Below are 26,570 nucleotides of genomic sequence, written 5' to 3'. Positions count from 1 at the left end.
CGATAGCCATCGATAGGCGCACGGCGATAGCAATAACAAACCGCGAAGGAGAAGAGGAAGTAGAGATAACAAATTCTGAGAGCGTTCGGCAACAAGTCCTCCTCTAACCCATCCTTCATTGAGTTCTAATTACGTGTCACTCGGCACCAACCACTGCCCAGGATAAACAAGGACGCCGCAGGAGAGATGCAGGTGGATTCGTCCGAAGATGGTGGAGAAGTGGACGCCCTGACCCAAAAGCTGGGCGAGATGCTACTGCAGGAACTTCCGGCAAATGCGCAGCAGGGTCAGCCCGCCTTTGCGGGTGCCATTTGGTCTGGACAGCTGGAGTGGAGGAAACTGGGACAACCGGAGGGGCGAAACACGCTGCCCTTAACAATAAGCTCCAACTTTGTGGATGGCCAGCCGGAAGTGACGGCGGAGAGCTGGCCGATCAAGCTGAGAATGCAGCTCATGCCAAAACCTGTATTGGTAAATGTCGGCATATCGCTGCTTAAGGATTCAAAAATGGTTCGTTTTCGAGCGAAGCCGGGGGAATTGAGGGACTCGCTCGTCACTTTGCTTTCCGCCGGCTTTTGTGGCTGCGTCCACGTAAATCCCGCATCAAACTGCAGGATTCTCATACTGATTTACGTGCCCAGTCGCAACGATTTTTTGGGTTTTATACCCAATAATCAGATTACTTACGTCCAGCTGTTGCGGGAAGCTCTTGAACAGCTCCGGGATAACCAGAAAAAGTAGGGGCTCTTTAACGCGTTGGCCTACTTAATACGAATCTCTTCCCATTACTCGTGCCATTTTTTACAAAATGACAGAAATAAATACCTCATTGAATTTTGGGATGAATTCCCTAGTATTCCACATTTAAATATTTGGGTTAAGAGAGGGTTAACATTTTGTCTTTTAGAATGGGACCTCAAAACAGCAAACCACCGATTTTCATGTGGGATACCTCTTTGAGTTAGTGGATAAATTCCCTATTATTCTACATTTAAATATTTCGGTTAAGAGAGGGTCGACATTTTGGACCATTTTCATGTTCGATTTATCCGTAATTTCAATGGTTTTCATTGGGACCCCAAAACAGCAATTCCAGATTCCATAACTTAAGTATTTGACCACCGATTTTCATGTGGGATACCTCTTTGAATTTGTGGATGCATTCTCTATTATTCTACATTTAAATATTTCGGTTAAGAGAGGGTCGAAATTTTGACCCATTTTCATGTTGGTTTCTCTGTAATTTAAGTATTAAGTTTAAAAAAGGGTTCATTTTTTTGTTTAATACATTTGAAAGACAATTGAAAAAGGGGATCTCCAAAAACGCTATTATAAAAATGTATGAGTATCTAATCTAGCTCTTCGCATTAAATACTAGGTCGATTTTATAAATAAACTTATTTTGGGCATATTCCTTTTTTGGCCATGGATGATGATGCAGAAATAAAATACCAGTTTTACAAGCGATCAAATATGCTGAATCATCAAACAGACAATGTAACCCAACTAATCAGAGCCCCTAAGTCAAAGCGGCATTCGAATTTGGCAAACACCGATGAAAATCGGGCCATAAAGTCTGGCTCCAATTCAATATGGGAAATCCGCTTCTTAAAATTTCTCTAACAAAAACCAACTAGATATTTAAAACAAAAGAAAAATCTGTTTTTGAACTATTTATCAAGGCTTTGAGCTAGAAATTTGAACAATGTGAAAGGATTAGTTCCGGCTTTAATTTCTGAGACTAACCCATTGGAAATGGCAGTGGAGGTGTTATAAGTATGGAATGGTTAGCTTCAAGTGAGCCAAAATTGGGTAGACCGCTGCCACAATCGTCAACATGGCCTCTGGGAAATTGGTGAGTAAAATAATAATAATAATGGAACACAGTAAATGTTCTCCTCGCAGCTCTTTGTAGCTGTCTTGGTGGTCCTTATGGCGGTCAACTCGTCATCGAGTATCGTTAGTGACATCATAAGTCCCATTCTCAATAAAGTCGTGGAGGTCCTAAGTCCCAGCACCAATTCAACAGAAGACCTTTCTTCCACCGACAGAAACGGTTCGAGTTTCAAAATAAAAAACAATTCATCGAACAGTGCGGCCCTCCAGAACCTTGCTGGATGAGCAAGTAGGGGATAAGATACACAACATAATCATATCTGCCAATAAAAGGGGAATAGAGCCATCAGTTTATAGGAAAGGGAATTTATATGAAAGGGAGTTACAAACTTAATCCGTGGGACTAGCCCATTTGGCGAGGCCTTGAACACCACACATATACCGACGTTTCTTGGCTTAGGTCAGTCAGTGTGGTTTCAATCGTTCGATCGTCAACATGTCAGTTAAATTGGTGAGTAACTGGCCTATAATATATGGTATTCATGAGTTGAACTTTGCCTTTATCTTCTGCAACTACTGATCGCTACCTTCGTCGTCGCTTTGGCGGTCAGCGCCTACTCGGATCGCTTTTTCCTGGATAATGGTTTTCCTCTCCTCCTAAGAAGACCCCTGAAATTATTGTTTCCAGGCCCTAGTCTTGACCAAAGCATTCCTTCTACCAACGAGAGTGATACTCAGTCGCGCTACGAAATGAAGAATCGCACGTTGAGTGCGGCAGCCCTTAAGGGAGCTGCTGGTTAAACAATTGGTGGACCTAATTGTATACGAGAGAATGCTCAGTAATTTATTTATTAAATAGTTGTATCGAAGTTTGAAATTAGAGATTCAATTTTAGGGTTGTAAATTAGAGATGACTTCTGTGTTTATGCAACAAACTAAGATCAATAAACTAGATCAATCCTTCCCACTGGGACATCCAGACTCCCTTCGAAATCCTTACACAGCGATTTTATTTGGGGTTTTATTAGACACTACATGCTACGGCGCCCGAATGGAGCCGGCTTTAATTTGCACTCCTAGCTCTAAATGGACGAGGTGGCGTAGTCGGCCGGGAACTTAAAGATGTGCTTCCCGGTGGCCTGAACGGAGGGCAGGAGCCCGGCGTTGGGAATGATGTTCCACGAGAGGTAGAGCGAGACGTTGCGGTTGTCCTTCAGGCCGTTGCCGTCGTCCCAGAAGTAGTACTTGGTGTTCATGTTCTTGAAGTCCAGCACGGCGTTCTCGCCGCGCAGAATGATCTTGTCCCAGAGGACCACCTGGTTGAGCTTGTTCGACGGCGTCTGGTACTCGGCCGTGAGGTAGAGGAACAGCTGCTTCACGTTCCAGTTGAAGATGCCGGTGAGGTTCGTCTGCAGGTCGAAGGTCACGAAGCCCAGGTCGTGCTTCTCGCGGGAGGCCCCGTAGTCCGGCACGTTCTTCACCAGCACCCGGATCGTGTTGATGTTAGCCTCCGTCCGGTAGTTCAGGAAGACGGTGGACAGGAAGCAGCTGAAGGTGAGGCAGGCCAGGACGCTCAGCGTGTACGCCACCGTGGCGTTTCCTCGGGTCAGCACCGTGTGCATTTTGGCGAGCTTAATCCCTGCGAGAATCAAATGAATCAAATCCGGCAAATGACACGTCGTGTTGTTAGTTTGGAAAAAAGTTGCGGGGTGGCCAGATCGATGCAGCGCACCAGGGGTGGCCAAAGAGGTATATACCAGGAATGGAGTTTGTCTCGGCTAACTAACTAACAGCGCTGTTAAGATGCGCCGGCGCCTCTGCCGCTGTTCGATTTCCATGCATCTTAACAGCGCTGTTGAGTCACGAATCAAAATCACACACTACTCACTACTCATCGACATCATAGCCGCGGTCCCACCTTTTCTGTCGTAAGCAAACGTAAGTCTCTTAACAGCGCTGTTAAAATCTAAACAGAGAGATGCAAGATTTCCCCCGAAGAGGGGCAGTGTGACCGTTCGGTCACGAAAGTCACGCCGAAGTCACGCACGCAAGTCACGATTCATCGCCGCCACGGTCCCACCTTTTCCTCACATCCGGGAATAATATAATATGGCGATCCGAAAAATCCGACGAAGACGGAGAATTTGGCACTGCTGAAAAGTGATTAATTTGCCACGAATTGTGAACGGTAATTCGCGCAACTGTCGCCAAGCCGTGGACCACCGAGTGGGGCTCGCGTTGGGCCTGTTTGGCGGCCTGGAAGGGCCAGTTAAATGCGGAAAATCGCCAGCGGAATAGTGGCAAAAAATTTTCCCTCAGTCCCTCCTGCTATTTTCTGCCTTCGTCTGCGCGTGCGAGCGGGACGGCAGCAGCGGTGCGACGGCCGCGTCGGGGCATCGCGTGTGCGCGAGCGGGACGAGGCTAGCGACCAAGCGAGAAACGCATACGCCAAAGTCGAAAAGTGATTTTTTCTTCGTTCCCTCGGGCGAAGTCGAAACTGCTGCGAAAAGTTTTATAAATAAAGTACTGCAATTGCATGGGCTCGATGGTTATTAAACCAGCAGAGTGCAGGCTTCGATCTGCCCTTCGGCGGCGTCCCCCCACCGCGATTATATAAATAGTGAAGCACGTTGCCCAAGTCCTAATTGCGCATCGATTCGCCTGGCATCGGCGAATTACCAAGAAATTGGCAAATCGAAGCGGGCGAATCTGTGCGATTTAGTGTGTTTTTTGTTTCCGTTCGCACCTGAACCGTTTTCGGTGTAAAAATGTGAATCAGTGGGCAGGGGAAATGGAATGGAATGGGAGAATTAAGTGCGAACGAACGATGTACGAACGAGTGTGCGAAGGCAAAGTGAAAGAATGCGCAGCGTTGCCACTCCGCGGGCTCACTGTGTCTCTGCGTGGCTGTGTGTGTGTGTGTGTGTGCGAGGTGCCTGTGTGTGTGTGTTAGTTTCTTTGCCCATCGCATATATAAGAAAGCAATCCTCCTAACAATATCTATATAAAAATCAATATAGCCGAAGAACCTCTATTTGTTGATGTGTTTTTGTGCCCCTGCACCCCGGCCCCCTTGAAAAACACATCAACAAATGTGTTAAATTCACTCGAAGTGACATTACCCTGGGACTAGTTTGTGTTTACTCAATTGAAAAGTAGAAAAAATCTATAATCTTTTGCTCCCCTTCCCAACCATCCCCAAAGGACGCGCGAATTGAAAGTAAATCCAGAAGAAACCCCAAATAACACAACCTCCAGCGAGAGAGTAAAATGAATAATGATGCGAAAAACCATGAATGCGATGACTTGAATGTGCGCTCCACAGCGTATTTTAACCAAAAAACCACAACTACAACCACAACCAACCAGCCGAAGGCCAGCAGCAAGAACAACGCAGGCTCCTCGGGCTCAGGCTCCCAAAACAACAACAGCAACATCAGCAGCAACAACAACAACACCAGCGCCAACGCCAACGCCAATCAACAGAAGCCCAACAGACAGCTGAATCACAATCTACCACGTATCGCTGCCGCCAGACATTCGATAGCCGCCGCTCTACTGGCCAACAATAGTCTGAAGACCAGCGGGCGGAAGATCCTGTCGGCCAAGAATGAGCCACTGACGACGACCACTGCGACGGAGTCATCGGGATCAACCACTGCGCCAGCAGCACCACTACTAACCAGCAATAGCCGATTGAAAGTTAACAACACCAACAATAACACTGCCAAGATGTCTGGAACCAGTAGCAGTCAGGCCTCGGCCACGCCCACAACGCCCACGGCCGCCAGCGGTAGCAGCAGCAGCAGCGACTCAGCAACAGCAGCCACCACCACAACAACGACGAGTGGCAGCAGCAGCGGCAGCGGCAGCGGAGGCACCACGGTCATAGCCGGTGGTCCGGCGACCACCACTGGAGCAGTGAGCGCCGCCAAGTTCCGTGCCGCCGTGGCCTCGGCGCCCAGCCCAGCACTGCCTGCTCCCGCGCCTGCTACAGCAACTGCGTCCGCATCCGCATCTGCTCCTGCCCCCAGTAGTAGCTCCTCCAGCTCCTCGTCCTCGAAGAAGACCCGAGCAGCAGTGGCCGCCCTGAAGCGACAGGTGGCCTTGCAACAACAGCAACAACAACTGCAGCAGCAGCAGCAGCAGTCCGCCTCCGGTAATGCCCCCAACTTGACCAGCAAGGATTCGGCGCATTTGAAATTCGCCGCAACCACTCTGCTGATGGGCGCCGCCGCAGCTGCCGCCGATAGCAACGCTGGCGCTGCTACCGGTGGATCATCGGGTGGAGCGGGCGGATCATCTGGCTCCGGAGGAGGAGGAGGAGGAGCTGCAGCAGCCGCCGCCGCCGCCGCCAGAATGGCCATCAATCCCGCCGTGGATGTGGCCAATGCCGCCGCCGTGCTCAAGCAGAAGCTTAAGGAAGCGGCTGCCGCCGCCTCGGCCTCCGCCTCCAATCGCTCCGCCACCTCGTCCATGTCATCAACCGCCTCCTCGCTGTCCTCGTCGGCGAACCTCGTGAATGCCATCTCGGCGCTGCAGAACATCATCACGCCGGACACGGACACCGACACGGAGTTCTATCACCAGCCCGTCACCACAGACCTGTCCGAGTCGGAGGAGGAGTCTGTCTCAGAGGTGAGTGCGCCAGAAGGTCTTCCCCATGCCATGCAAAACCAGGTGGCAGTTCATCATCAAACTCTGAAAAATATATACGTGGTATTTCTGAAAAAGTCGTTGAGAAGTGGTCCTGCACGGCTTTCGTGTGGAAGCTTACTCGAAGTCTCTAGAAGTGGAACTAGTTTTTCCCCCTTGGCTAGGGAAAACGTGTAGTTTATAATCTCATCTATACGTGTAGTGCTGATAAGGTCGAGGGAGTATGTTAAGTATGGGTTATTTGACTGAAACAGAGTTTATGAAAGAACTAAAAACTCCAATTCCAAGAAAATACCTAGAATGATATGCTATCATATCAAAGCCTTAAAAAACTACTTGTTTTCGTCTAGAAGAGTCTGTAGTCTTCCTCCTAACAGGTCTTACTATTAGTTGGTTCTGAAATCCCAAATAAAAACTAAAGTACTACCCATTTTCAAATAAAATTCCTACGATTAGGCGAAAGCGGCGCCTTATCACTCGACTCATATAGTTTATCAAAGCGGCCCAGTCTGTTATCATAGCAGCTAGTTCGAGTGTTTATATCTCACAGTTGAAAGATTCGCAGTATCTCAGGTGGGAATTCGGTCTTCGGTTTTTACGTGGGGAAATACCTCGAGTGGAGGTGATCGCTCACATTTCACACACACATATGTGCGAGCACACGCTTTTGTTGTTGCAGCGAGAGTTTCGACCCTCTCATTTCTCCTCACCTTCCGGTGCGGGTGTGTGCAAGCCCTTTTCGCTTGGCTGTGTGGGTGAATGATTTATCAGCTGTTCGCCTGCTCGCTGCTTCTTCGCTTGTATGCGTAGAAATACCTTTTTCTTTGTCTAGCACACTAGCGCATTTGCCAAATGGAAATGGGCATGCTAAATGCGAAACTGAAAAGTGGAAAAGTAGTATGCCGCTGCCGCCCAATTAAAATCAAAGGTCATTGCATCGACGGCATCTTGTAATTGACCCCGTCTCTCCCACGCAAATCAGTAGTTTAATTTCCTCGCTGCTTACACATGTACATAATTTTCCTCTTTTTTTTTGGCTACTTTCGCGAATTCTCTTTTGAACAGCGTGACAAAGATGTCGGTTGGCAGTCTGGCAACTCCGCCGCTGCTGCTGCTGCCGCCTCTGCTTCTTTCTAGCTGCTGTTTTTGTTGTTGCAGCAGTGAAACGTATGGGGAAACACTTGAAAATAACAATAATAAATAAGAGCCATAATAATAATAACGCACTTTCGAGTGTAATGAACTCTGGCGAACTTATTATTGTTCTTTTTTTTTCGGTCAGCAGAGAGACAATTTGCTGATTATACTTTGCTGTGGCGTGCAAACATTTTACGGTTGATTTTCTTTTTCACAAATTTACCAACGCACACACATCTGCACAGGGCAACACGCATACCAATGCGCAGCAACGAGACAAACGAACGGCTGCTGTTGAACTCGTTCATGCTGAATTTTTGTTGTAGGTTCTCTTGGCTTCTCTTTCTACTGCCGTTTCTCCGCCTCTGCTGCTCCTCCGCTTGGTCATGTTCCTCTGTATGCTGCTTCTGTTCATTCATCAAAGGTTAAGCAGACAGCACTTGGCCTCGTGTTGCAAATGTATTTCGGCAATCTTTTTGGCATTTTCTTTTTGGTTCAATAATTTAAGGCGTGGGCGTAAACACACAAGCGCACACGCACACATGTGCAGACCTTTCGGGGCGGCGAGAGTGTGTGCGTGCCGTATTTAAATCGATGTGCGAACTGCACTCTCTGACTCATGCGGCTCTTTGAATTCCCAAGGAAAACTATTTGGTGGTTTATAGGCTTATAATCAGAGTCAACCGTGGGGGTTCGCTGGGATCTTTTGGCGCAAGGTGATATTCTTGCTAGAGGAAATCATGCATTAGCTGGTCGTGTTTTTGCTGGTTTTCACTCTCTACCTCCTTCTACTCCTTCTTCTGTGCCTCCTCTTCTGTTATCGATAATTACACTTTTGGGCCGCACTGGCAACGCCGTTTAAACGTCATTTATTTGCTGGAATTATTCAAAATTTATTATATTTTTTTTTGGCTAGCCATGCAGCTCTTGTCACATTTGAGACTCGTAAATGTTAAATTACATCAAAAAATAAAGTAGATTGGCTTAAATTTTTGTTTCAACGCATCAGAGAAGCACCGAAGAAGAGGGGAGTGATGGTCGACCGGCCACATATTCGCACGCTTTTCCAAAGCCTGACGAAAGCGATGATACGAAGTTTCCGATCCAGCGTGGACTTTCTGCTGCACTCCCTCGTCCATGTAAATCGGCCAAAGACCCTCCAGTATCAACCCTCCAGTTCAACTTGCCCCCAAACCCGAAATCTCTACTCTCCGCTTGCGTTAATTTTTATTATTTATGTACACGTTTCTTTCGTTTCTCTTTATTTGTAGATCCTATTGGCATTCTTGTGTTTAAGGCCAGATCTCCTGGTAAGTTTCTGTTTCGCGTTATAAACCCGATTCCCCAATCCGCTTTTCAAAAAACCAATTAAAAACCAAAACATAATCCCACATTAACCGAAGGCAATCGAAAGTACCTAAAGCTTCAGGCCCACCAGTTCTACTAAACCATTAATTTTTGACAAATAATTGATCGATTCTTAACCCAAAACTACTGCGCTTCCTCCTCGCACACATCATTAAACACACCTAACTCCACCACTTTGTTGCTGGCCTTAGACAACAAGAATGTGCTCTTCTGATCAACTATTAAATAGCTTCTCTAATTTGTAACTTCCAGCTTAATATAGTCGTATATTATTAGTAGGAAACTTTTTACTACTCACCCCCAAGTAAAAGATTTGAGTTTGTTGGTAGAAAACACTTAGTTTGAGTTGACAACTGTAAGAGTCTAACGAATCGAAATGTTTATTGTGTTGCAGGACGATATTCCCGAATCGGATCCGGATAGCTGCCCGCATGAGGGCGAGGTGCGCGAGGATGAGGACGAAACGGAGGAGGAGTCCGAGGACTCTGATGAGTCCGAAGGCGACGACGAGGAGGACGAAGAGGAGATAGGTAAGTCGAACAAGTTTTTTAACCCGGTAATATGATAGTAAAGCCATGACTATCCCTTCACCAGATGTGCTGCAGGACAACGATGCGGACGACGAGGAGATCGACGATGAGGACGAGGAAGAGGACGCGCCCGAAGTGAGTTCCTTCCTCATGGACGCCAACAACAAGCGCTCCAGCAATCTCACCGCCCTGCTCGAGGCCGCGGCCAACGAGAAGGCTCCTGTCCTGCGCCATGCCACCCACGCCATCGACGAGACCAAGCAGGCGCTGACCAAGATGCGCTGTGCCAACAGTCCCCGCGATAAGAAGTTAGTATTGACCTCGTGATCCGCCAAGGTCTTCTGTATAAGCTGATAATCTATTTCCTAATGCTGCAGCAGTGGCTTCTCCCGATCCCTCGTGGCCGCCTGCACGGATAACGATGTCAACACGGTGAAGCGGCTGCTCTGCAAGGGCAACGTGAACCTCAACGATGCCGCTGCCTCCACGGATGATGGCGAATCCCTGCTCTCCATGGCCTGCTCTGCGGGCTACTACGAGCTGGCTCAGGTATGTCACCAGTGACATCTTTATAATGTGGTTTGGCCCCGAATTTAAGGTTTACTATTTGAGTCTTAAGTTTTGGCGGATTGGATATTATTTTATATTTTTACTTCAAATTAATAATTAATAATAACACATATTAAAACAAGATTTAGATATTCTTTTTTAAAGTTTTACCTTTAAAAATCTTACCATATTTTTAAATTTAACGACCTTCCTAATTCACGTGCCCTTTTGCCGGTGTGGCAACACCGTGCCCATACGCTTGCCCTCTCAGCTGTTGCCTATCGATAAATACTTAGCAGCAGACAAACAATCCTGAAAGAGTCGAAAAAGACCAATAAATAGGGCATTACGTGGGCAAATTAAGTGCGTACACCTTACCAAATACTTAATCTCTAACCGCCACAGGTTCTGCTGGCCATGTCTGCCGCCCAGGTGGAGGACAAGGGGCAGAAGGACTCGACGCCGCTGATGGAAGCCGCCTCCGCGGGTCACCTGGACATCGTCAAACTGCTGCTCAACCATAACGCCGATGTGAACGCCCACTGTGCCACCGGCAACACCCCGCTCATGTTTGCCTGTGCTGGCGGTCAGGTGGACGTGGTAAAGGTGCTGCTCAAGCACGGCGCCAACGTCGAGGAGCAGAACGAGAATGGACACACGCCCCTGATGGAGGCCGCCTCCGCTGGCCATGTGGAAGTAGCCAAGGTAAGTGTACTCCTTCTGACCTCGAAAGGTGTAGATGCATACAATACTGTTTACTGTACGTAATCCAAATGATTATAATCCGAGATTTGAGAGTGGTGGCACACCCACGACCTGAATCGAGTTACTGATTGGTCTGGGCAAGATGCCAGCTCTGTGATTTAGTTTGATCTTATCTGATGCATTCGGCAGAAATGGTTTACCAACATCAAAATAATTGCCTTGCTAATTGCTAATCGGTTATCCTTGTCACCATTTAGGTGCTGCTCGAGCATGGAGCCGGCATCAACACCCACTCGAACGAGTTCAAGGAGAGCGCCCTCACACTTGCCTGCTACAAGGGTCACCTGGACATGGTGAGGTTCCTGCTGCAGGCGGGTGCCGATCAGGAGCACAAGACCGACGAAATGCATACTGCCCTGATGGAGGCTTCCATGGACGGCCATGTAGAGGTGGCCCGTCTCCTGCTCGACTCCGGTGCCCAGGTTAACATGCCCACGGATTCGTTTGAGTCGCCTCTTACGTTGGCCGCCTGCGGTGGTCACGTGGAGTTGGCCACCCTGCTGATTGAGCGAGGAGCCAACATTGAGGAGGTCAACGACGAGGGTTACACTCCGCTCATGGAGGCCGCTCGGGAAGGTCACGAGGAGATGGTAGCCCTGCTGCTCAGCAAGGGTGCAAACATCAATGCCACGACCGAAGAGACCCAGGAGACAGCCCTTACGCTGGCGTGCTGCGGTGGCTTCAGCGAGGTGGCCGCCTTCCTGATAAAGGAGGGCGCCAACCTGGAGCTGGGAGCTTCCACACCTCTCATGGAGGCCTCGCAGGAGGGACACACTGACTTGGTGCGCTTCCTGCTGAAGAACAAGGCCAATGTCCATGCAGAGACGCAGACCGGCGATACTGCTCTGACGCACGCTTGCGAGAACGGACACACGGATGCGGCCGGTGTGCTTCTGTCCTACGGAGCTGAGCTGGAGCACGAGTCCGAGGGCGGCCGAACGCCGCTGATGAAGGCCTGTCGCGCCGGACACCTGTGCACTGTGAAGTTCCTCATCCAGAAGGGCGCCAATGTCAATAAGCAGACCACCAGTAATGATCACACTGCCCTGTCGCTAGCCTGTGCCGGGGGCCATCAAGCTGTGGTGGAGCTGCTGCTAAAGAACAACGCCGACCCGTTCCACAAGCTGAAGGACAACAGCACAATGCTGATCGAGGCCTCGAAGGGTGGACACACCCGAGTGGTCGAGCTGCTCTTCCGCTACCCGAACATTTCGCCCACGGAAATGGCAGCGGCTGCGAACGCTAACCAAGCAGCCGTAGCCCCTTCCCAATCTGGCCCAAATCAGATGCGCCAAAAGATCATGAAGCAACAGCTGCAGCATCAGTTGCAGCAGCTCAACGCACCCCCTGGTTTGCACGAATTGTCGGAGGCAGCGCGAGCATCCAACCAGCAACATTTCCACCAGCAACAGTTTAGCAGTGCAGGCAACGGATCCTCCAACATCGTGGCGATGGGTACTGGAGATTTTCTAGAGCCTGGCGATCTGCAACTCACGGCTACGGCGGGAATGGGCGCTGGAGCTGGAGCCAGCACCACCGGCAGTGAGGCTGGCATGGAGGAGTATGGAGAGGTCGGAGGAATCGATCTGACCACCCTCGGCGCTCAGCAGCAGGAAGGCCTCATTGCCAAGTCGCGACTTTTCCACCTCCAGCCGGGCTTCGAGCAGCAGCAGCAGCAGCAACAACAACAGCAGCAGCAGCCACCTTCTGCCGGCCAACACCAGTTGGTGCCGTGCAAGCACTTTGACCTGGATATGGAGCACATCAATTCCCTGCAGCCACCGCAAAAGGCGCCGCCAGCTCCGCCGGTACTCTTCCACACCGTTTGCCAGCAGCCTGTTATGCAACAGCAACAACTGCAGCCAGGTCAGGCCAAGCTGAAGGGGGGCATGCTGCCAAACCGGAATCGCGTAATTAAGTCCGGCGAGGTGATAGAGTTCATCGACTGTCCACTGGATCAGCAGCAGCAAGGCGAGCAGGTGCGATCGCAGCCCTTGGGTGAGGACGGAAAGACTCCGCAATTCGCATGTGCCGGAGAGGATCCACGGCTGCAGCGCCGACGCGGCTTTATGCCGGAGCTGAAGAAGGGTGAACTGCCGCCGGAGAGCAGCAGCAGTGACCCTAACGAGCTAGCCCTCAAAGGTAAGTCCACAGCTTAGACATTTTGAGATTACGTCTTGCGTACTAAGTAATTAATCTTTACTACCTGCAACCAGGAGCCGACAACAATCAGCCCGTACCGACAGCACTGGACAATAGTGCCTGCGCCCAGATCCCAGCCGTAAGTATTTTAGACCCATCAAAAGAATGGTCTATATACAGTAACTTCATTTCATGTTTGCAGCGAAACTCTGGCGGAGCCATTACCCATTCCTCGGAAGTTCTTCAAAGCACAGCCATCAGCGACAGGCCCAAGGTGAAGGCCACCAACAAGAGCAACCGCAAGCAGGCAGCCGCAGCAGCAGCAGCTGCAGCAGCCGCGGCGGCAGCGGCAGCAGCAGCGGCCCAGCACGCACAGCAGGTGTTGCCCAACTTGCAGCAGAACCCGATGGTGTCCATCTATAACAACCTGGTGAGTGTTAGCTTACTTCTGTTAGCCTTACTAATCTTGTATTCTAAAATAAAATATATTAATTCGCATGTGATAACCCTTGTAGCACATGCAGCAGTCGCATTTGCAACTCCAGCAGCAACTGCAATTGCACCATCAGCGAGTTGCACTTGACAATGCAGCGGCTGCAGCAGCAGCGGCAGCTTCTTCCGCGAACATGGCCTACTCCAATTCCCCGGCTTCTCCTCTCGCCTCGCCCACTGGCAGCGGCAACTATGTCGATCAGCAGCAACAACAGCAGCAGCAGTCCCTGGAAGTAGCCCTGCAGCATAAGACTACCATGGATGACTTCCGTGGCATGCTGGAGACGGCGGTGAACGGCTCGAGGGGCCGTAAAGATCTGGCCCTGAACACACCCCAGTTGAACTTCTTCAAGGACGGATGGCATATGGTGGGAGTGCACAACTTCTTCGGCGATCAGCCAAAGTCGCCCACTGAGACTCCTCCGGAGATGGAGGAGACTACCATGTCCTCGCCAACCGAAGCAGATCGCCTTGGATCCGAGCCTCGGGCCGAGATGAAGAATCTGGCCACGCTCTGCTCGGCGGCAGCAGCTGCTGCTGCTGTGGCTGCGGCTAACAAGGATCAGGACGAGATCAGTTCGGAGCTTGAGAGCGAGTGCGAGGACGATGCTGAGGGTGAGGCCGGGGCAGATGGCGAGGAAAATACACTGCCTCCGGAGCCCATTGAATTGGCAGCCGCTTTGCGCGAAGATGGCATCATTGTGGAAGAAGAGGAGGATGATGAGGAGGACGATGACGACGAAGAGCAGGACACCAACAGCGGGGAGATTGATAAGCTCAACTATGATGACGAAGATGCGGAGGTGGACAACGATGGTGAAGTAGACTACATCGACGAGGATGAAGGTGGTGGCGAAGGCGAGGATGAGGAAGAGGACGGGGACGATGACGAGTTCTTCCTGGACGAACCAGACAGTGATCAAGGTGCTGGCAACAACAATAATAACAACTCAAAAAGCGGTGCCAGCTCGCTGCCTCTGAAGCAGCGCAAAATGAACACTCGGCTGGAGAACCTAATCCTCAACTCGCAGACAATGTGCGACTTCCCGCTCGAACTTACCAACTCGGAGCTCGTTCACGTCCTGCCTCAAATAAGCAATCTCAAGGCGGCGGCCAGCAGCAACGCGGCGCTGAACAGCGTGCTCCAGCAGCAGCTGGCGGCTGCCACCGCAGCAGCTGCGCACGCCAAGGCGGTTGCAGTCCACCAGAAGCAGCTGAAGCACCAAGTGGAGGGAGATCAGCAGTGCGGTAAGATTAAGGATACCGAGATTCTGGGTACTTGTTGCTTATTTGAATCGTGTAATCCTCTTCTTTCAGAAGACGATGGCGGCGCTGGCGGAAGTGAGCTCTACTCCGGCTTGGAGCACTTCGCCAACGATGGCGAAATGGAGGATATATTCCAGGCAAGTTAATTTTGAATACAATTTTTAATTGATTTTGCCCAAACAGAAGCCTAAAATAACCATATATTGCTCTATTTTTTGTTACAGGAGTTGGCCAGTAGCCTAAACTACCCAGAGCTGGCCGAGTTTAGCTTGAACCAGATGTGCAAGGGCAGGTTTGCTGGCAACTGGGCGCAATCGTCGGGCAAGTGGACCGGTCAGGAGCAGTTGGTGGGCGTGGTACGGTCGCCAGGTCTCATTAACCCAGGCGATGTTCCGCAAGATGCTCAGCGACAGGCAAATCTCGTCCTCCTCGACTATTCCATGCAGCAAAACATTCAACTCGAGCAGCGACTCCTCGATTCCGACGAAATGCACGCGCAGGTAGGTTTATTTTTAGCCATTTGCGGAGTTTCAGTTCACTTATGCATTAATTTCTTTGTTGTTCCTTTAGCAACACCAGCAAACTCCTCTTTCCTTACTCCCCTTTACCGATGAACAGCAACAGCAGCAGCAGCTTCACAATCAAGCCTTGTCCCATGCCGCCGAATTTCATCAGCACCAGCAGCTTGCTTTAGAAAAGGATCTGGAGCTAAAGCAGCAGATGGAGTCATTGCACAGCCTGCACGAGTACACCAATGCGCCGTTCATCAAGGCTGTTACTGCCCAGCGTCAACATCAGCAGCAGCCTGCCACAAACTTTGTTTACAACGTGGAGAGCGGCGACAAGAATGCCCCGCCCGTGCAGTTGCTTTTCCAGCTGCCCCCAAACATGGCCCAGCATCAAGCTCAGCAACAGGCTGTCGGAGAGCCCCTCACCGAGCAGCAGCAGCAGCAGTTGCACGCTGAGCAGGCCCATCTTTTTCAACAACGAACCGGCGTTCAGCGTCCGCCAACCCAGAGTGAACTGGAGCAGGTGGCCCAAGAGCTGCTGCTCCAACGGAGTGGCCAGGTGCCAGCCGGAACTCCCGTCGTGGGTGTCCAGGCATTGCCTCTTAAGCAGAAACACTTTAACCTGCAGGAACAGCTGCTCCTCCATCCGCCGCCGCATATGCAGGCGCCCACCTGTGTCCAGCATCAGGTAAGTAGTCGAAATTCAGGATTCAATGGATTAGAGACTTATGCCGAAACTTAAATGCATCTTCCAGGTGGCCACGCAGACGCACCCTGCTTCTGTGGTTGTGCCGCAGACCGCTGTTGGACAGTACACACAATTCGCCCTGCAGAACCCCCAGCAACAGCAGTTGCAGCAGAACGAGCTCTCCATTTGGCCGATGGGCACACCTACTTCCACGCCCAGCACCACTGTCAACGCCACCAAGTCGATGCCCGGCGGCATTGCCAAAAAGGCCATTGACAAGCAGTCGCGCAAGGATCGTCGCTGTGTGATGCGTCAAACGCCAGCCGGCAGTCAAGGTCGGTTTTCCCCTTTTATATAAACATGTTTGTACTCATCTAATTTAAATTACTGCCCTTCCGCCCGTAGTGAACACCAACCAGCATCAACAGCCCCAGGTCGCAACAGCCCAGCAGCAGGCTCAACTCCAGAACCAGTTGGCCGTCGCGAACACTGCGAGTGTGGACAAGACCATTGAGATTGATTCGGAGACGGAGTCGAACCACGACACCGCCTTGACACTGGCATGTGCCGGCGGGCACGAGGAGCTGGTCGAACTGCTGATCAATCGTGGAGCGAACATCGAGCACCGCGACAAGAAGGGATTCACGCCGCTTATCCTGGCCGCCACCGCTGGCCACGACAAGGTCGTTGACATTCTGCTCAAGCACAGCGCCGAATTGGAGGCTCAGTCAGAGCGTACCAAGGATACGCCACTGTCGCTGGCCTGTTCCGGCGGCCGCTACGAGGTGGTGGAGCTCCTGCTCAGCGTTGGTGCCAACAAGGAGCACCGCAATGTATCCGACTACACGCCACTGAGCCTGGCAGCCAGTGGGGGCTATGTGAACATCATTAAGCTGCTGCTCAGCCACGGAGCGGAGATCAACTCGCGCACGGGCAGCAAGCTGGGCATCTCCCCGCTCATGTTGGCCGCCATGAATGGTCACACGCCGGCGGTCAAGTTGCTTCTGGATCAGGGATCCGACATCAATGCTCAGATCGAGACGAATCGCAACACGGCCTTGACATTGGCCTGCTTCCAGGGCAGGCACGAGGTCGTGAGTCTCCTGCTTGACCGGCGGGCCAATGTTGAGCATCGGGCTAAGACGGGACTGACGCCGCTTATGGAGGCTGCCTCGGGTGGCTACATAGAGGTGGGTCGTGTTCTGTTGGACAAGGGAGCGGATGTGAATGCTGCTCCGGTGCCCACGTCCAGGGATACTGCCCTGACCATTGCCGCGGACAAGGGACACCAGAAGTTCGTAGAGCTCCTCCTTTCCCGTAATGCCAGTGTAGAGGTAAAGAACAAAAAGGGTAACTCCCCGCTCTGGTTGGCCGCCCATGGTGGCCACCTCAGTGTGGTGGAGCTTCTTTACGATCACAATGCTGACATTGACTCACAGGATAATAGACGCGTTTCCTGCCTGATGGCTGCCTTCCGCAAGGGTCACACTAAGATTGTGAAGTGGATGGTGCAGTACGTGTCGCAGTTCCCCTCCGACCAGGAGATGATCCGCTTCATTGGCACCATCAGTGACAAGGAGCTGATCGACAAGTGCTATGACTGTATGAAGATCCTGCGTAGCGCCAAAGAGGCCCAGGCCGTCAAGGCCAACAAGAATGCCTCGATCCTGCTGGAGGAGCTCGATCTGGAGCGGACGCGCGAAGAGAGTCGCAAGGCAGCCGCCGCCCGTCGCCGTGAGCGCAAGAAGAAGAAGAAGATGGAGAAGAAGGAGGAGAAGCGCCGCCAACAACAGGGCAACGGTGCCGGTGGTGACGATATGCAGGGCGATGACGATGATGCCACTGACAAGGATGATGATTCCGACAAGGACGACGAAGACGAGGAGGCAGCGCCGGCCACCGCTCGTGAGGAGGGCGACTCTGGCATCGATCAGGGCTCGTGCTCCAGCGGAGACACGAAAGGTGCGCGCTTGGGTGGCGGTCAATCGGCCCAGGCTGCGGATGCCTCAACCAATTCCGGGTCGAGCAACAATCAGGGAAAGAAGAGCAAGAAGCAGCCCAAGAACAAGTCGTCGGTATCGGTGGAACCTGCTCCAACACCCACTCCCCCCGTAATCACATCCACACCGAGCACCACCGTCCTCAAGGGCATCTCTGTGAAGAAGCAACCGGCAGCAGAAGCTGCTAAGCAACAACCTGCCGCACAGCAGGCTGCTCCTCTGAAGCGACAGCTGGAGGTGAAGAAGGAGGAACCTCCTGTCAAGAAGAAGGAGGAGAAGAACAGCTCCACCAGCAGCAGCAATAAGCGTGAGAAGGAGAACCTTGCGCCCAAGGAGGTGGCGCTGCCAGCCAAACAGCAGACCAGTAACTCCAGCAAACTGCAGAGCAGCGAGTCCGCAAGCAATATTAACAGTAGCAGCTCTACCAACGCCAGCAACGCCAACACCAACACCCGCAAAGAAGTGTCCAAACCAGTGTCACAAGCTGCTAGCAGCACCAGTCTGAATCCTGCCAAGCGCAGCGAGGTCGATGGCTGGAAGGAAGTGGTCCGCAAGAGCAGCACCCAGCAGACCACAGCGGTAGGAGCGAGTGGAGCCCCACTGCCGGTGACGGCTACCAGTTCAGCCACCAGCGTGCAGCATCATCCGCATCACCAGCACCACCACCTGGCCAACAGTACCAGCAACAGTTCAAGCTCCCTGGCCACGGGGACAAACTCATCGGCGACTTCGGTTCCTGAAATGACCTGCAAGAAGGTGCAGGTGCCGGTTAACGCCATCTCCAGGGTGATTGGGCGAGGCGGCAGCAACATCAACGCCATTCGCGCCACCACTGGTGCTCACATCGAGGTGGAGAAGCAGGGCAAGAACCAATCTGAGCGTTGCATAACCATTAAGGGTTTGACCGATGCCACCAAACAGGCACATATGCTCATCTTGGCACTGATCAAGGATCCCGATGTGGATATCTTGCAAATGCTGCCCAGGATCAACAGCAGCATTAAGCAGTCCTCTGGTGGCGGGGCGAATGCTCCGATGACCGTGGGTACTTGGGACAATCGCACCGCTGCCGGTGTGAATGCGTACACCTTCTCCTCGGCCGCATCTACCACCTCCACATCGTCCAGCTCGTCTGCCAGCTCCACTACACCGGCGGGAACTGCCTACAGTAATGCGCACAAGCAGCAGCAGCAGTTGCAGCCGGTGAAGGCCCCGAGTGGACGGACCTCGGCCTCTGCCAAGTCCAACGGCAGCAGCAGCAGCAGCTCTAAGGTGTCTTCTTCGAGTGGATCCGGTTCCCGCAATGGCAGAGGTGGCGGTGGCTATCTCAGCCAGCAACAGCCTGGTCGTAGCTCCGGCAGCAACTCATCGAATGGCGTGGCCAAGAGCAAGACGGAGAGCTCATCCAAGGCCCTGCCAGCAGCACAGAAGAGCAGCAGCACGGCTGTGGGTAAATCCTCGACTGTGGCTCCCGGAGCTCAGAACTTTGCAAAGGCAGCGGCCATAGCACAGTCCTCGCCCAAAAAGGCTGAGGGAGGTGTGACCTCAGCGGTTATTAGCTCTGCCGGCGGACGCAGCAGTGGTGTGGTGGCTCCATTTGGACGTGGCAAGCCTGTCGCTGGCCAAGGAGCAGCTGGAAATGCGGCATCTGCAAATGTTGCCCAGCTGGGAAGTGGAAGCGGCAGCACTAGCAACAGCAACATATTGGCTGGACCAATTGGCACCTTCAACGTGGCGGATGTGGCCGCCGTGAATGCAGCCGCTGCAGCAGGAGCAGCCGCCTCTGCCAACAGCAATGTGAAACCCATTGCACCCATTGCACCGCCCAGTAAGCGAGTGGGCTCGCCCACCCAAGCTCAACAGCAACAAGCGCAGCAGCAACCGCAACAACAACAACAGCAGCCACCACAGGCAGCACCAGTTCCTGGCCCGCAGCCACAGCAGCAAACCCAGCAACAGCAGCAACCGCAACAAGCGCCTCAGGAACAGCAGCAGCAACAACAGCAGCCACAACCACCCCAGCAACAGCAACCACAGACGGCCCAGCAAAATCTGGTGATCAACACAAACCTTCTGAACCACCTGATGGCCGCCAATGCAGCCACAGATAGCTTTAGTGCCCAGTTGGCCGCCAAGCTGTCTAGCGCCTATTCCCTGTTCAGTGACTACCAGCAGTCGCAGTGGGGCAAGCTGGGGGATCCCGGCATTGGCGGAGGAGCAGGAGCTGTTGGCGATGGTCTGCCGCAGGCGGATGCCTCCAAGGCACCAGGATACAATCGCAACATCCTCAGTTCGCCCGTGGGCAGTTCCAAGGCCTCGTCGAATCACTCAACCTCACCGCCTGTGGGTAATGTGATCCAGCAGCAGCAGCAACAACAACAGCAGCAGCAGCAGCAACAACCGCAATCCAGCCAGCAGGCTCTAAACATAATCACCAGTGGAGGACCAGTAGGAGCTACAGCAGCGCCAGCCAGATCACCAATGGTGTCCGCCAACGATGGAAATGCCGCAGTGGGCCAGCCCTCCATAAATGGAACCCAGGGACTGGGTGAATCGGCGCCCGCCCATTCGCCGGGCGTTATTAAGCCGCCCACCTCCACAGTTCCCATCCAGCGGCATGTTCCCATGCCGATCTCTGCACCGGAGTCCGGGGCACCACCCACATTCGGAGCGATTGGTTCCAATCCAGCCGGCGGTGGCAATTCAGCGGCAGCCCAAGCAGCTGCTGCTGCAGCGGCCTCTGCCATGATCGATCGCCAGCAGCAGAATATGCAAACTTTGCAAAATTTGCAGCGAATGGTGGGAGCCTCTCAGCAGCAGCAGCTCAACTACCCAATGGATCCCTCCCCGTCGACGTACATTATGGATGGAAATAGCTTGTTGCGCCTGAATCCACGCGCCTCGATCTTTCCGCAAGGCAACAAGCAGCCACCACAGCCGCCGCCGCAGGGTGCAGCGCAGTCGAACATGTTCGGAGGCAATCAAGGGAGACAGCTGCCGGGAGCGGGCGCCAGGCAGCCGGGCGGAGCAGCCGCGCAGCGTTGGTATGGCGGAGCCTTGGAGTATCCATCGTACACGGGCCGTGACATGCTGCACCTGGAGAACGGAGCCGGCGGCATGGCGGGCCTAGGCTCGCCATCTGCCATGTCGCCGAACCACGACGACATCCGCAAGATGCCGCGTCCCATTGGCACAGAGCGAGCTGCGTCCTGGAAGTTTAACAACTTCAATGTGGCCGCCTCGGCACTAAGCATGGACGATGCCCTGGCCAGCGTCCTGCCGCCTTGGGCGCACGAGCCGAAGGGTCAGCCACCAGGTCTGCAGCAGCCGCCGCCACCACCGCAGTCGCAGCAGCAGCAACAACCGCTCAACTGGTTGAAGCAGCAGCCACAGCAGCAGCAGTACAGGCCGTACAACAACGGACCCTATCCGCAGCAGCAGCAGCATGAGCCAATGAATGTAAGTTTATCCTTCAATCCGGCGTTTAACGCGGCATGCTTAAATATGTGCTATGATTTCCAGATGCCCATGGACTACCACAACATGCAGGCGCCGCCGAACATGAGCCAGCAGCAACAGCAGCACGTCAACTTGATGCCCTCATACGGCTACCAGCACTTTGTGGGCGCTCCCGGAGCGGTTGACATCGCCGCACACATGCCGGACAAGATGGAGGTGTGGGATCATCACGACAAGCACGTGAGTGTTTAATATCATGTATACAAGATTTAGATCTTGCTGTTCATCCATAAGACAAATAAGCATAAGTTTAGAAATCAAACTCATTTTATTGTAAATACCCAATATAATCGTATACTTTCCGTTCTTTCACCAGTTGCCCTGGACCAACTACACCACCAACTGGTCCAACTGATGTCCCAGCGACACTCAGAAGGAGGATCTCTTCGATACCTGTCGTTCAAGCAACTGAATCGAGCAGCTATGGCTGAGCACTCTTCCACACTACCAGGACCCAGCAGGAGCAGCCGCAGCAGCAGCAACGTCAAGATCAGTAGCAGCAGCAACGGCCACAGCGAAAGCATCCCACTGATTTGAACATGCGAAGCGAAATAATATTTATTGAATTTCTACGTTTTCTATTCGGATTCTCGGCTTCTTCTCCCCACCACTTAATCTTCTAACAACCTGGCAACTGACGTGGAAACCAACTAACAGCAAGAAGGACTTATGTGAAAATTGAAACATGGCTTTGTTCTTTAGTTTATCGATTTAAAAACTTGAATTTGGGTGATTAGTTTGTTTCGCAGGCAACTTGAAATTTAACCAGAAAGAAATCTTAGAGAAAAGCAAAATGAATGCAAAATAATGATACAGAAAAGAAAAGCGAAAAGTAAGAAGAAAAAAATGTTCGAAAGTGGCGCCCAGGTAAACTGGGTGCAATATATATTATTTATTTTTAAATGTATTGATATTTTTTGAAGAAGCATGAAGTTAGTGGTAGCTTTTTGTGTGATGAGGCAGAGGGTAAACGAAGCGAAAAGTAACTTTCATTCACACACACACAATACACATGCACTAACCCCCTCCCCGCACACGAACACACATAAACACACACCTACGCAAAAATACATTTACTTTAAGATAGAAGTCAGTCTTATGAATGGAACATTAAATTGAAATGTTTAGCGCCAGCTAAAGTACACACACAAACTTTTATTACAACACTTATACATAAATACATCTATATATATTTAATAACATTAATAAAGGCAACAAATGAATGTCGAAACTGTAAATTCTAGGCGCGCACTTTTCTATAAATCCCCCTTTCCCCAACCAAAACCGAAATGCACACCCCCAACAAGAAGCTAACGAAACCGGAAACTAGAACAAAGCTATGAAAACGCATGCATACGCTATAGATCGAAAGAAAACGAGTACGAGAGGAAATACTGCAACCGACAAAAATTACTTAACTCAACTTACCACATATGCATACCATTAACTACTCCCCCAACTTAACGATGCGTCTGGGAAGGATACCAAACCCAACCGAACGAAAGCAGCTACACGAGTGTTTGGTGTTCTTCGGCCAGCGAAATCAGGAGACAACCCCTTGGTCGATACCCCGAAAAATGTAGCTAGTAGAAATTGAAATTGCTTAAATAACTAAGTGAAACATCAAGAAATTAGTGGTCGCGTAACGTTTTAATATTCCATTTACGAGAACTAAACGATATATGATGATGATTATGATATGAAGATGACGCGACGACGAAGCGGCGCTTGCTTGCCATCTTTGATGCTTTTCCGACACTGCTCATAGACGTACATAAAATATATACCTACCTATATACTAGCGAATAGCATATATGAGATACACAGATTTTTATTTCGAAGAAAGCAAGAACCTAAACTAAACGATGATATGTAAAAACACACTTGATAAACCCCCTCCTCTTGCCTGATCCAGGCTCGCACTACCAATATGCACGAGTGAAGTCCGAGGCCGGAAACGGATCGGGCCGGGAGAAAGGTCGAAACAAAGTGGGTCGTCAAGCAATTGCTTTGTAAAATTCTAGAGGAAAACGATGCTTGAGATATAATGCTTAGAGAAACGTTAAATGAGCAGCCCACGCATAACCACACACAGAACACAAACACCCGATTACAAGTTATACTTTAAAGTTTAAACGATGATAATGATGAATATGAAAGTACGAAATAAAAGATAATATACATAAGTGAGCATGAAACTACTTTTTTTCTATTTTTCAATGTTTTAGCTGCAAGCAAATAATGTAATGAGAGTGTGGAGATGATATGAGGTTCGTTTAAGTTATTTGATACAACAAATTACGAGAAATATATGTACCACAAACACAAACAGATACATACGCCCACATACATGCCCGACAGGACCTTTATTCGAAAACCAACAAACGTTTTTGTTGACAAGCAAACAAATTAACAACCGAATAGCTGAGGACACACAGCCGTTATGAGATGATGCATCCTTGATTGAGAGACCATATAAAAAAAAAGATAAAGCAAAAGCATACTGAATAAATGTAGAATTTTTTTCAAGCGAAAGAAATTGAATTCACATAGATTTATTAATTTAAAAATTAATATAAATATACTTCAAATATGAAAAGTATGAAAACAGAATAAAGCAAACAAGAAAAACAAAAAACTACATATATTAAATACACACATACTATATGAGTATACTACGGATTATTATTACTCTTATAATTATTATTATTGTATTGAAGGAAAATATAAAAGAGAACATTAAACAGCATAAATAAAAATTACAAAAAGTGATCTTAGTTTGGGAATGGGAATAGGGGATGGTAAGGCTTTCGAAAAATGAAATATTTTAATTTAAACACAGTTCAATAAAGAATTAAAGCTGAAATAGTTTCTATTTACTTTATTTGTGATAATTTATTTGTGAACCTTTAGAAAATGTTGAACATTTTATTGTTGATCGATTAAATCAGTCAGACGAAGGGCTCAATGGTGAACTCAACCACCGAACAGGGCGTGGTGAGCTCGAAGGCCTGCAGCACTGTGGGATGCAGGACTCCGATCTTGCCAATGGCCACGTTGTCGTACATCACATTGGCACAGCGGCCAGGGAAATAGCTGGGATCTAAAAAAAAAGCAAGGAATGATTACTTCTTGAGCTGCCAAAGGCATTTTAGACCACTTACCCTCAGCAGCTTGCAGGTAATAACCCTTGGTCACATTGGCCGACCTCCAGGGCACGGAGAGCAACTGCATCACGCGATCCAGCAGGCCATGGACCACCTCAAAGCCAGCTGTCTTGTTGCAGTTCACGGCACACACCCTTCGCTCGTTGTGGGCCCCAACCTCGGTTTTCTCATCCGCCACCACCACGTCGCTGATCTCGAAGAGCTTCAGGGGCAGCGGCATCTTGCGATTGGCCACCAAAGTCTTGAGCAGGCCGGGCAACAGGGTGGTGCGCACCACCTGGAACTCCAGCGTCTTGGGATTGCCGATGTGCACGGCCGGCAAGGCCTCAATGTTCTTGTTCAACTTGCGTCCAATGTCATCCCGCGAGCAGAGCGTGAAGGTCAGCGCCTCGGTGAATCCGGCCTGGGCCACCTGCTCTCGCAGTTGTTCGGTCAGCTTGTTGAGTGGGAATTGCTTGGCTATCTGCATGAAGGCAGGCAGGGATTTCTTGATGTTATTATAGCCAAAGGCAATGGCCACATCCTCGTAGATGTCGCAGGCGTGGATCACATCGTGCCGCGTGGGCGGGATCTTCACCACCAGCGAGTCGCCGTCGACCTTGGCCTCCAGATACATGCGTGTCAGCATGTCGGCCAGCTTTTCCGCTGGCTCATCGATGCCAATGTAGGCATTGGCCCGCTTCACCGAGATCCTCTCCTCGCGCACCTCCAGTTCCGGGTAGGAGAGCATGCTGCCATCGGGTTGCACCACATCGCACGGCTCCACGGTGAACTTCTGGGCGCAGTGCTCGGAGAACAGGCACACGATGGTGTCCAGCACCACCTTGGCCTTCGTGCGATCCGTGGCCGTGCACTCGATGAACACGTTTTTGGTCTTCAGCGAGATCTTGGAATGGTCGCCGTTGATAATGGGCGGCAGCGACAGTACCACGCGGTTGGCATCGTAGATCACCGGATAAACCGGGGAGTCCCGAATGATGGGCAAGTACTGCTTCAGCTGGGCATGCGTGGCGTAGAAGTGCATCAGCTGGCTGCCAGTCATCTCCTTGGTCTGGTTAAGCGGCTTGAATTTGATCTGCTCCGGTGCGAGGGCCTCGTAGCTGAAGGGTCCCTGCAGCGTGTCCAGATCGTGGGTACCGATAGCCACCAGGGTGCGCTTGCGGCAGATGTTCTGGTGCAGCTTGTCCTGCAGATCGATGAAGCTGTTGTAGGAGGCCTGCGTGAAGGTCACGTTCCGGAGCACGGCGGCCACGGCATAGGGACGGATCTGGGCCGTCGAAGGGTCAATCTTGAGCACCTGCCTCTTGGCGGGCTCTACAAACTGGAACTTGGGGGGTTTTAGCCTGGAAAGGAAACACTTTTAAAGGGTTTCCTTAATAGCAAGTTGATCGCTTAACTCACTTTCCCTGGAACACCAGCAGGCCCGTGACCAGACCCTCTAGACACAGCAGATCGTACCGGTTGGCGGGTATGTCGATTCTGTAGATGATCTCCTCGCTGGCATTCGCCGCTGCTGCCACATCGCCCTGCTCCTTGGTCAGCATCTGCTTCTCCGTGGTCTGTGTGGATTATTTGGGAGGTATGAATAGGTATACCATCTTAGTCAAAGGAAGCACCTACCACTTCATCCAGCTCCAGTCCGAAGGCGAAGCACAGGTCCTGGAACTCATCGTCGGCTGCGAAAAAGGGGTAAACATAAGTGCACTCCGGCCGATGAAAACGTGATTACACGTGGACTCTCGAAACTCACTGTAGGTCTTGCCCAGCGCCTCGAAGAGCAGATCCCGCTTAACTCCAATGGTAGGCATGCTGAATCGATCGCTTTTTAATCCCGGGTTGGCTTTTAATTCCAAGAAAATTGATGAAATGCAAATTGGCTTATTTCCCACCGGGAGCGGAGCAGAGTTGCCAGATGATGAAATTTCGTACAACCAAAAGCTGTTACC

General features: G+C 51.1%; 4 protein-coding genes across 13 annotated transcripts; 2 read left to right on the top strand and 2 right to left on the bottom strand.

The window, feature by feature from the left end:
- The first annotated feature begins 45 nt into the window (after positions 1 to 45).
- Positions 46 to 2,190, top strand: LOC108025968 (protein PTOV1 homolog). Its single transcript, XM_050888790.1, has 2 exons — positions 46 to 1,855; positions 1,906 to 2,190. Exon 1 carries the CDS (start codon positions 187 to 189, stop codon positions 739 to 741), a length of 555 nt encoding a protein of 184 aa, XP_050744747.1. The 5' UTR covers positions 46 to 186; the 3' UTR covers positions 742 to 1,855; positions 1,906 to 2,190.
- A 639-nt stretch (positions 2,191 to 2,829) lies between these two features.
- LOC108026019 (signal peptidase complex subunit 3) lies at positions 2,830 to 3,561 on the bottom strand. Its single transcript, XM_017096709.3, has one exon. The coding sequence runs from the start codon at positions 3,456 to 3,458 to the stop codon at positions 2,919 to 2,921; it is 540 nt and encodes a 179-aa protein (XP_016952198.1). The 5' UTR covers positions 3,459 to 3,561; the 3' UTR covers positions 2,830 to 2,918.
- Positions 3,562 to 3,902: 341 nt separating this feature from the next.
- LOC108026134 (ankyrin repeat and KH domain-containing protein mask) lies at positions 3,903 to 23,655 on the top strand. 10 transcript variants are annotated; one of them, XM_050888786.1, is made up of 19 exons: positions 3,903 to 4,024; positions 5,041 to 6,474; positions 8,901 to 8,939; positions 9,392 to 9,527; positions 9,592 to 9,835; positions 9,905 to 10,076; positions 10,482 to 10,781; positions 11,039 to 12,983; positions 13,058 to 13,122; positions 13,186 to 13,413; positions 13,499 to 14,723; positions 14,793 to 14,878; positions 14,966 to 15,241; positions 15,312 to 15,938; positions 16,006 to 16,273; positions 16,344 to 17,272; positions 17,378 to 21,397; positions 21,461 to 21,637; positions 21,774 to 23,655. In XM_050888786.1, the coding sequence occupies exons 2-19, from the start codon at positions 5,107 to 5,109 to the stop codon at positions 21,810 to 21,812; spliced, it is 12,144 nt and encodes a 4,047-aa protein (XP_050744743.1). In that variant the 5' UTR covers positions 3,903 to 4,024; positions 5,041 to 5,106; the 3' UTR covers positions 21,813 to 23,655. The 10 variants fall into 10 exon arrangements, with proteins under 10 accessions (XP_050744743.1, XP_016952337.1, XP_043951508.1 ...); XM_017096848.3 differs by having other exon boundaries at positions 9,908 to 10,076; positions 16,344 to 21,397; XM_044095573.2 differs by having other exon boundaries at positions 14,796 to 14,878; positions 16,344 to 21,397.
- A 668-nt stretch (positions 23,656 to 24,323) lies between these two features.
- Positions 24,324 to 26,564, bottom strand: LOC108026136 (phenylalanine--tRNA ligase beta subunit). Its single transcript, XM_017096858.3, has 5 exons — positions 26,375 to 26,564; positions 26,245 to 26,300; positions 26,026 to 26,183; positions 24,622 to 25,967; positions 24,324 to 24,560 (listed from the first exon to the last, which is right to left on the bottom strand). Exons 1-5 carry the CDS (start codon positions 26,430 to 26,432, stop codon positions 24,409 to 24,411), a joined length of 1,770 nt encoding a protein of 589 aa, XP_016952347.1. The 5' UTR covers positions 26,433 to 26,564; the 3' UTR covers positions 24,324 to 24,408.
- Positions 26,565 to 26,570: the final 6 nt, after the last annotated feature.

Source organism: Drosophila biarmipes, chromosome 3R, assembly GCF_025231255.1.
Source record: "Drosophila biarmipes strain raj3 chromosome 3R, RU_DBia_V1.1, whole genome shotgun sequence".
In the NCBI taxonomy this organism is placed as follows: Eukaryota; Metazoa; Arthropoda; class Insecta; order Diptera; family Drosophilidae; genus Drosophila; species Drosophila biarmipes.
Note: the sequence above shows the minus strand (reverse complement) of the source record. Positions and strands in the feature narration are given on the sequence as shown.

Bases quoted from the DNA above. Each gene is read 5' to 3' on its own strand.
- LOC108025968 (XM_050888790.1), top strand. From the start codon at position 187: ATGCAGGTGGATTCGTCCGAAGATGGTGGAGAAGTGGACGCCCTGACC.
- LOC108026019 (XM_017096709.3), bottom strand. From the start codon at position 3,458: ATGCACACGGTGCTGACCCGAGGAAACGCCACGGTGGCGTACACGCTG.
- LOC108026134 (XM_044095570.2), top strand. From the start codon at position 5,107: ATGAATAATGATGCGAAAAACCATGAATGCGATGACTTGAATGTGCGC. The intron at 8,940-9,391 runs GTAAGTTTCTGT...ATTGTGTTGCAG, and splicing joins GTTTAAGGCCAGATCTCCTG to GACGATATTCCCGAATCGGA. The intron at 9,836-9,904 runs GTTAGTATTGAC...CTAATGCTGCAG, and splicing joins AACAGTCCCCGCGATAAGAA to CAGTGGCTTCTCCCGATCCC.
- LOC108026136 (XM_017096858.3), bottom strand. From the start codon at position 26,432: ATGCCTACCATTGGAGTTAAGCGGGATCTGCTCTTCGAGGCGCTGGGC. The intron at 26,301-26,374 runs GTGAGTTTCGAG...CCTTTTTCGCAG, and splicing joins GGCGCTGGGCAAGACCTACA to CCGACGATGAGTTCCAGGAC. The intron at 24,561-24,621 runs GTAAGTGGTCTA...CTTTTTTTTTAG, and splicing joins TTACCTGCAAGCTGCTGAGG to ATCCCAGCTATTTCCCTGGC.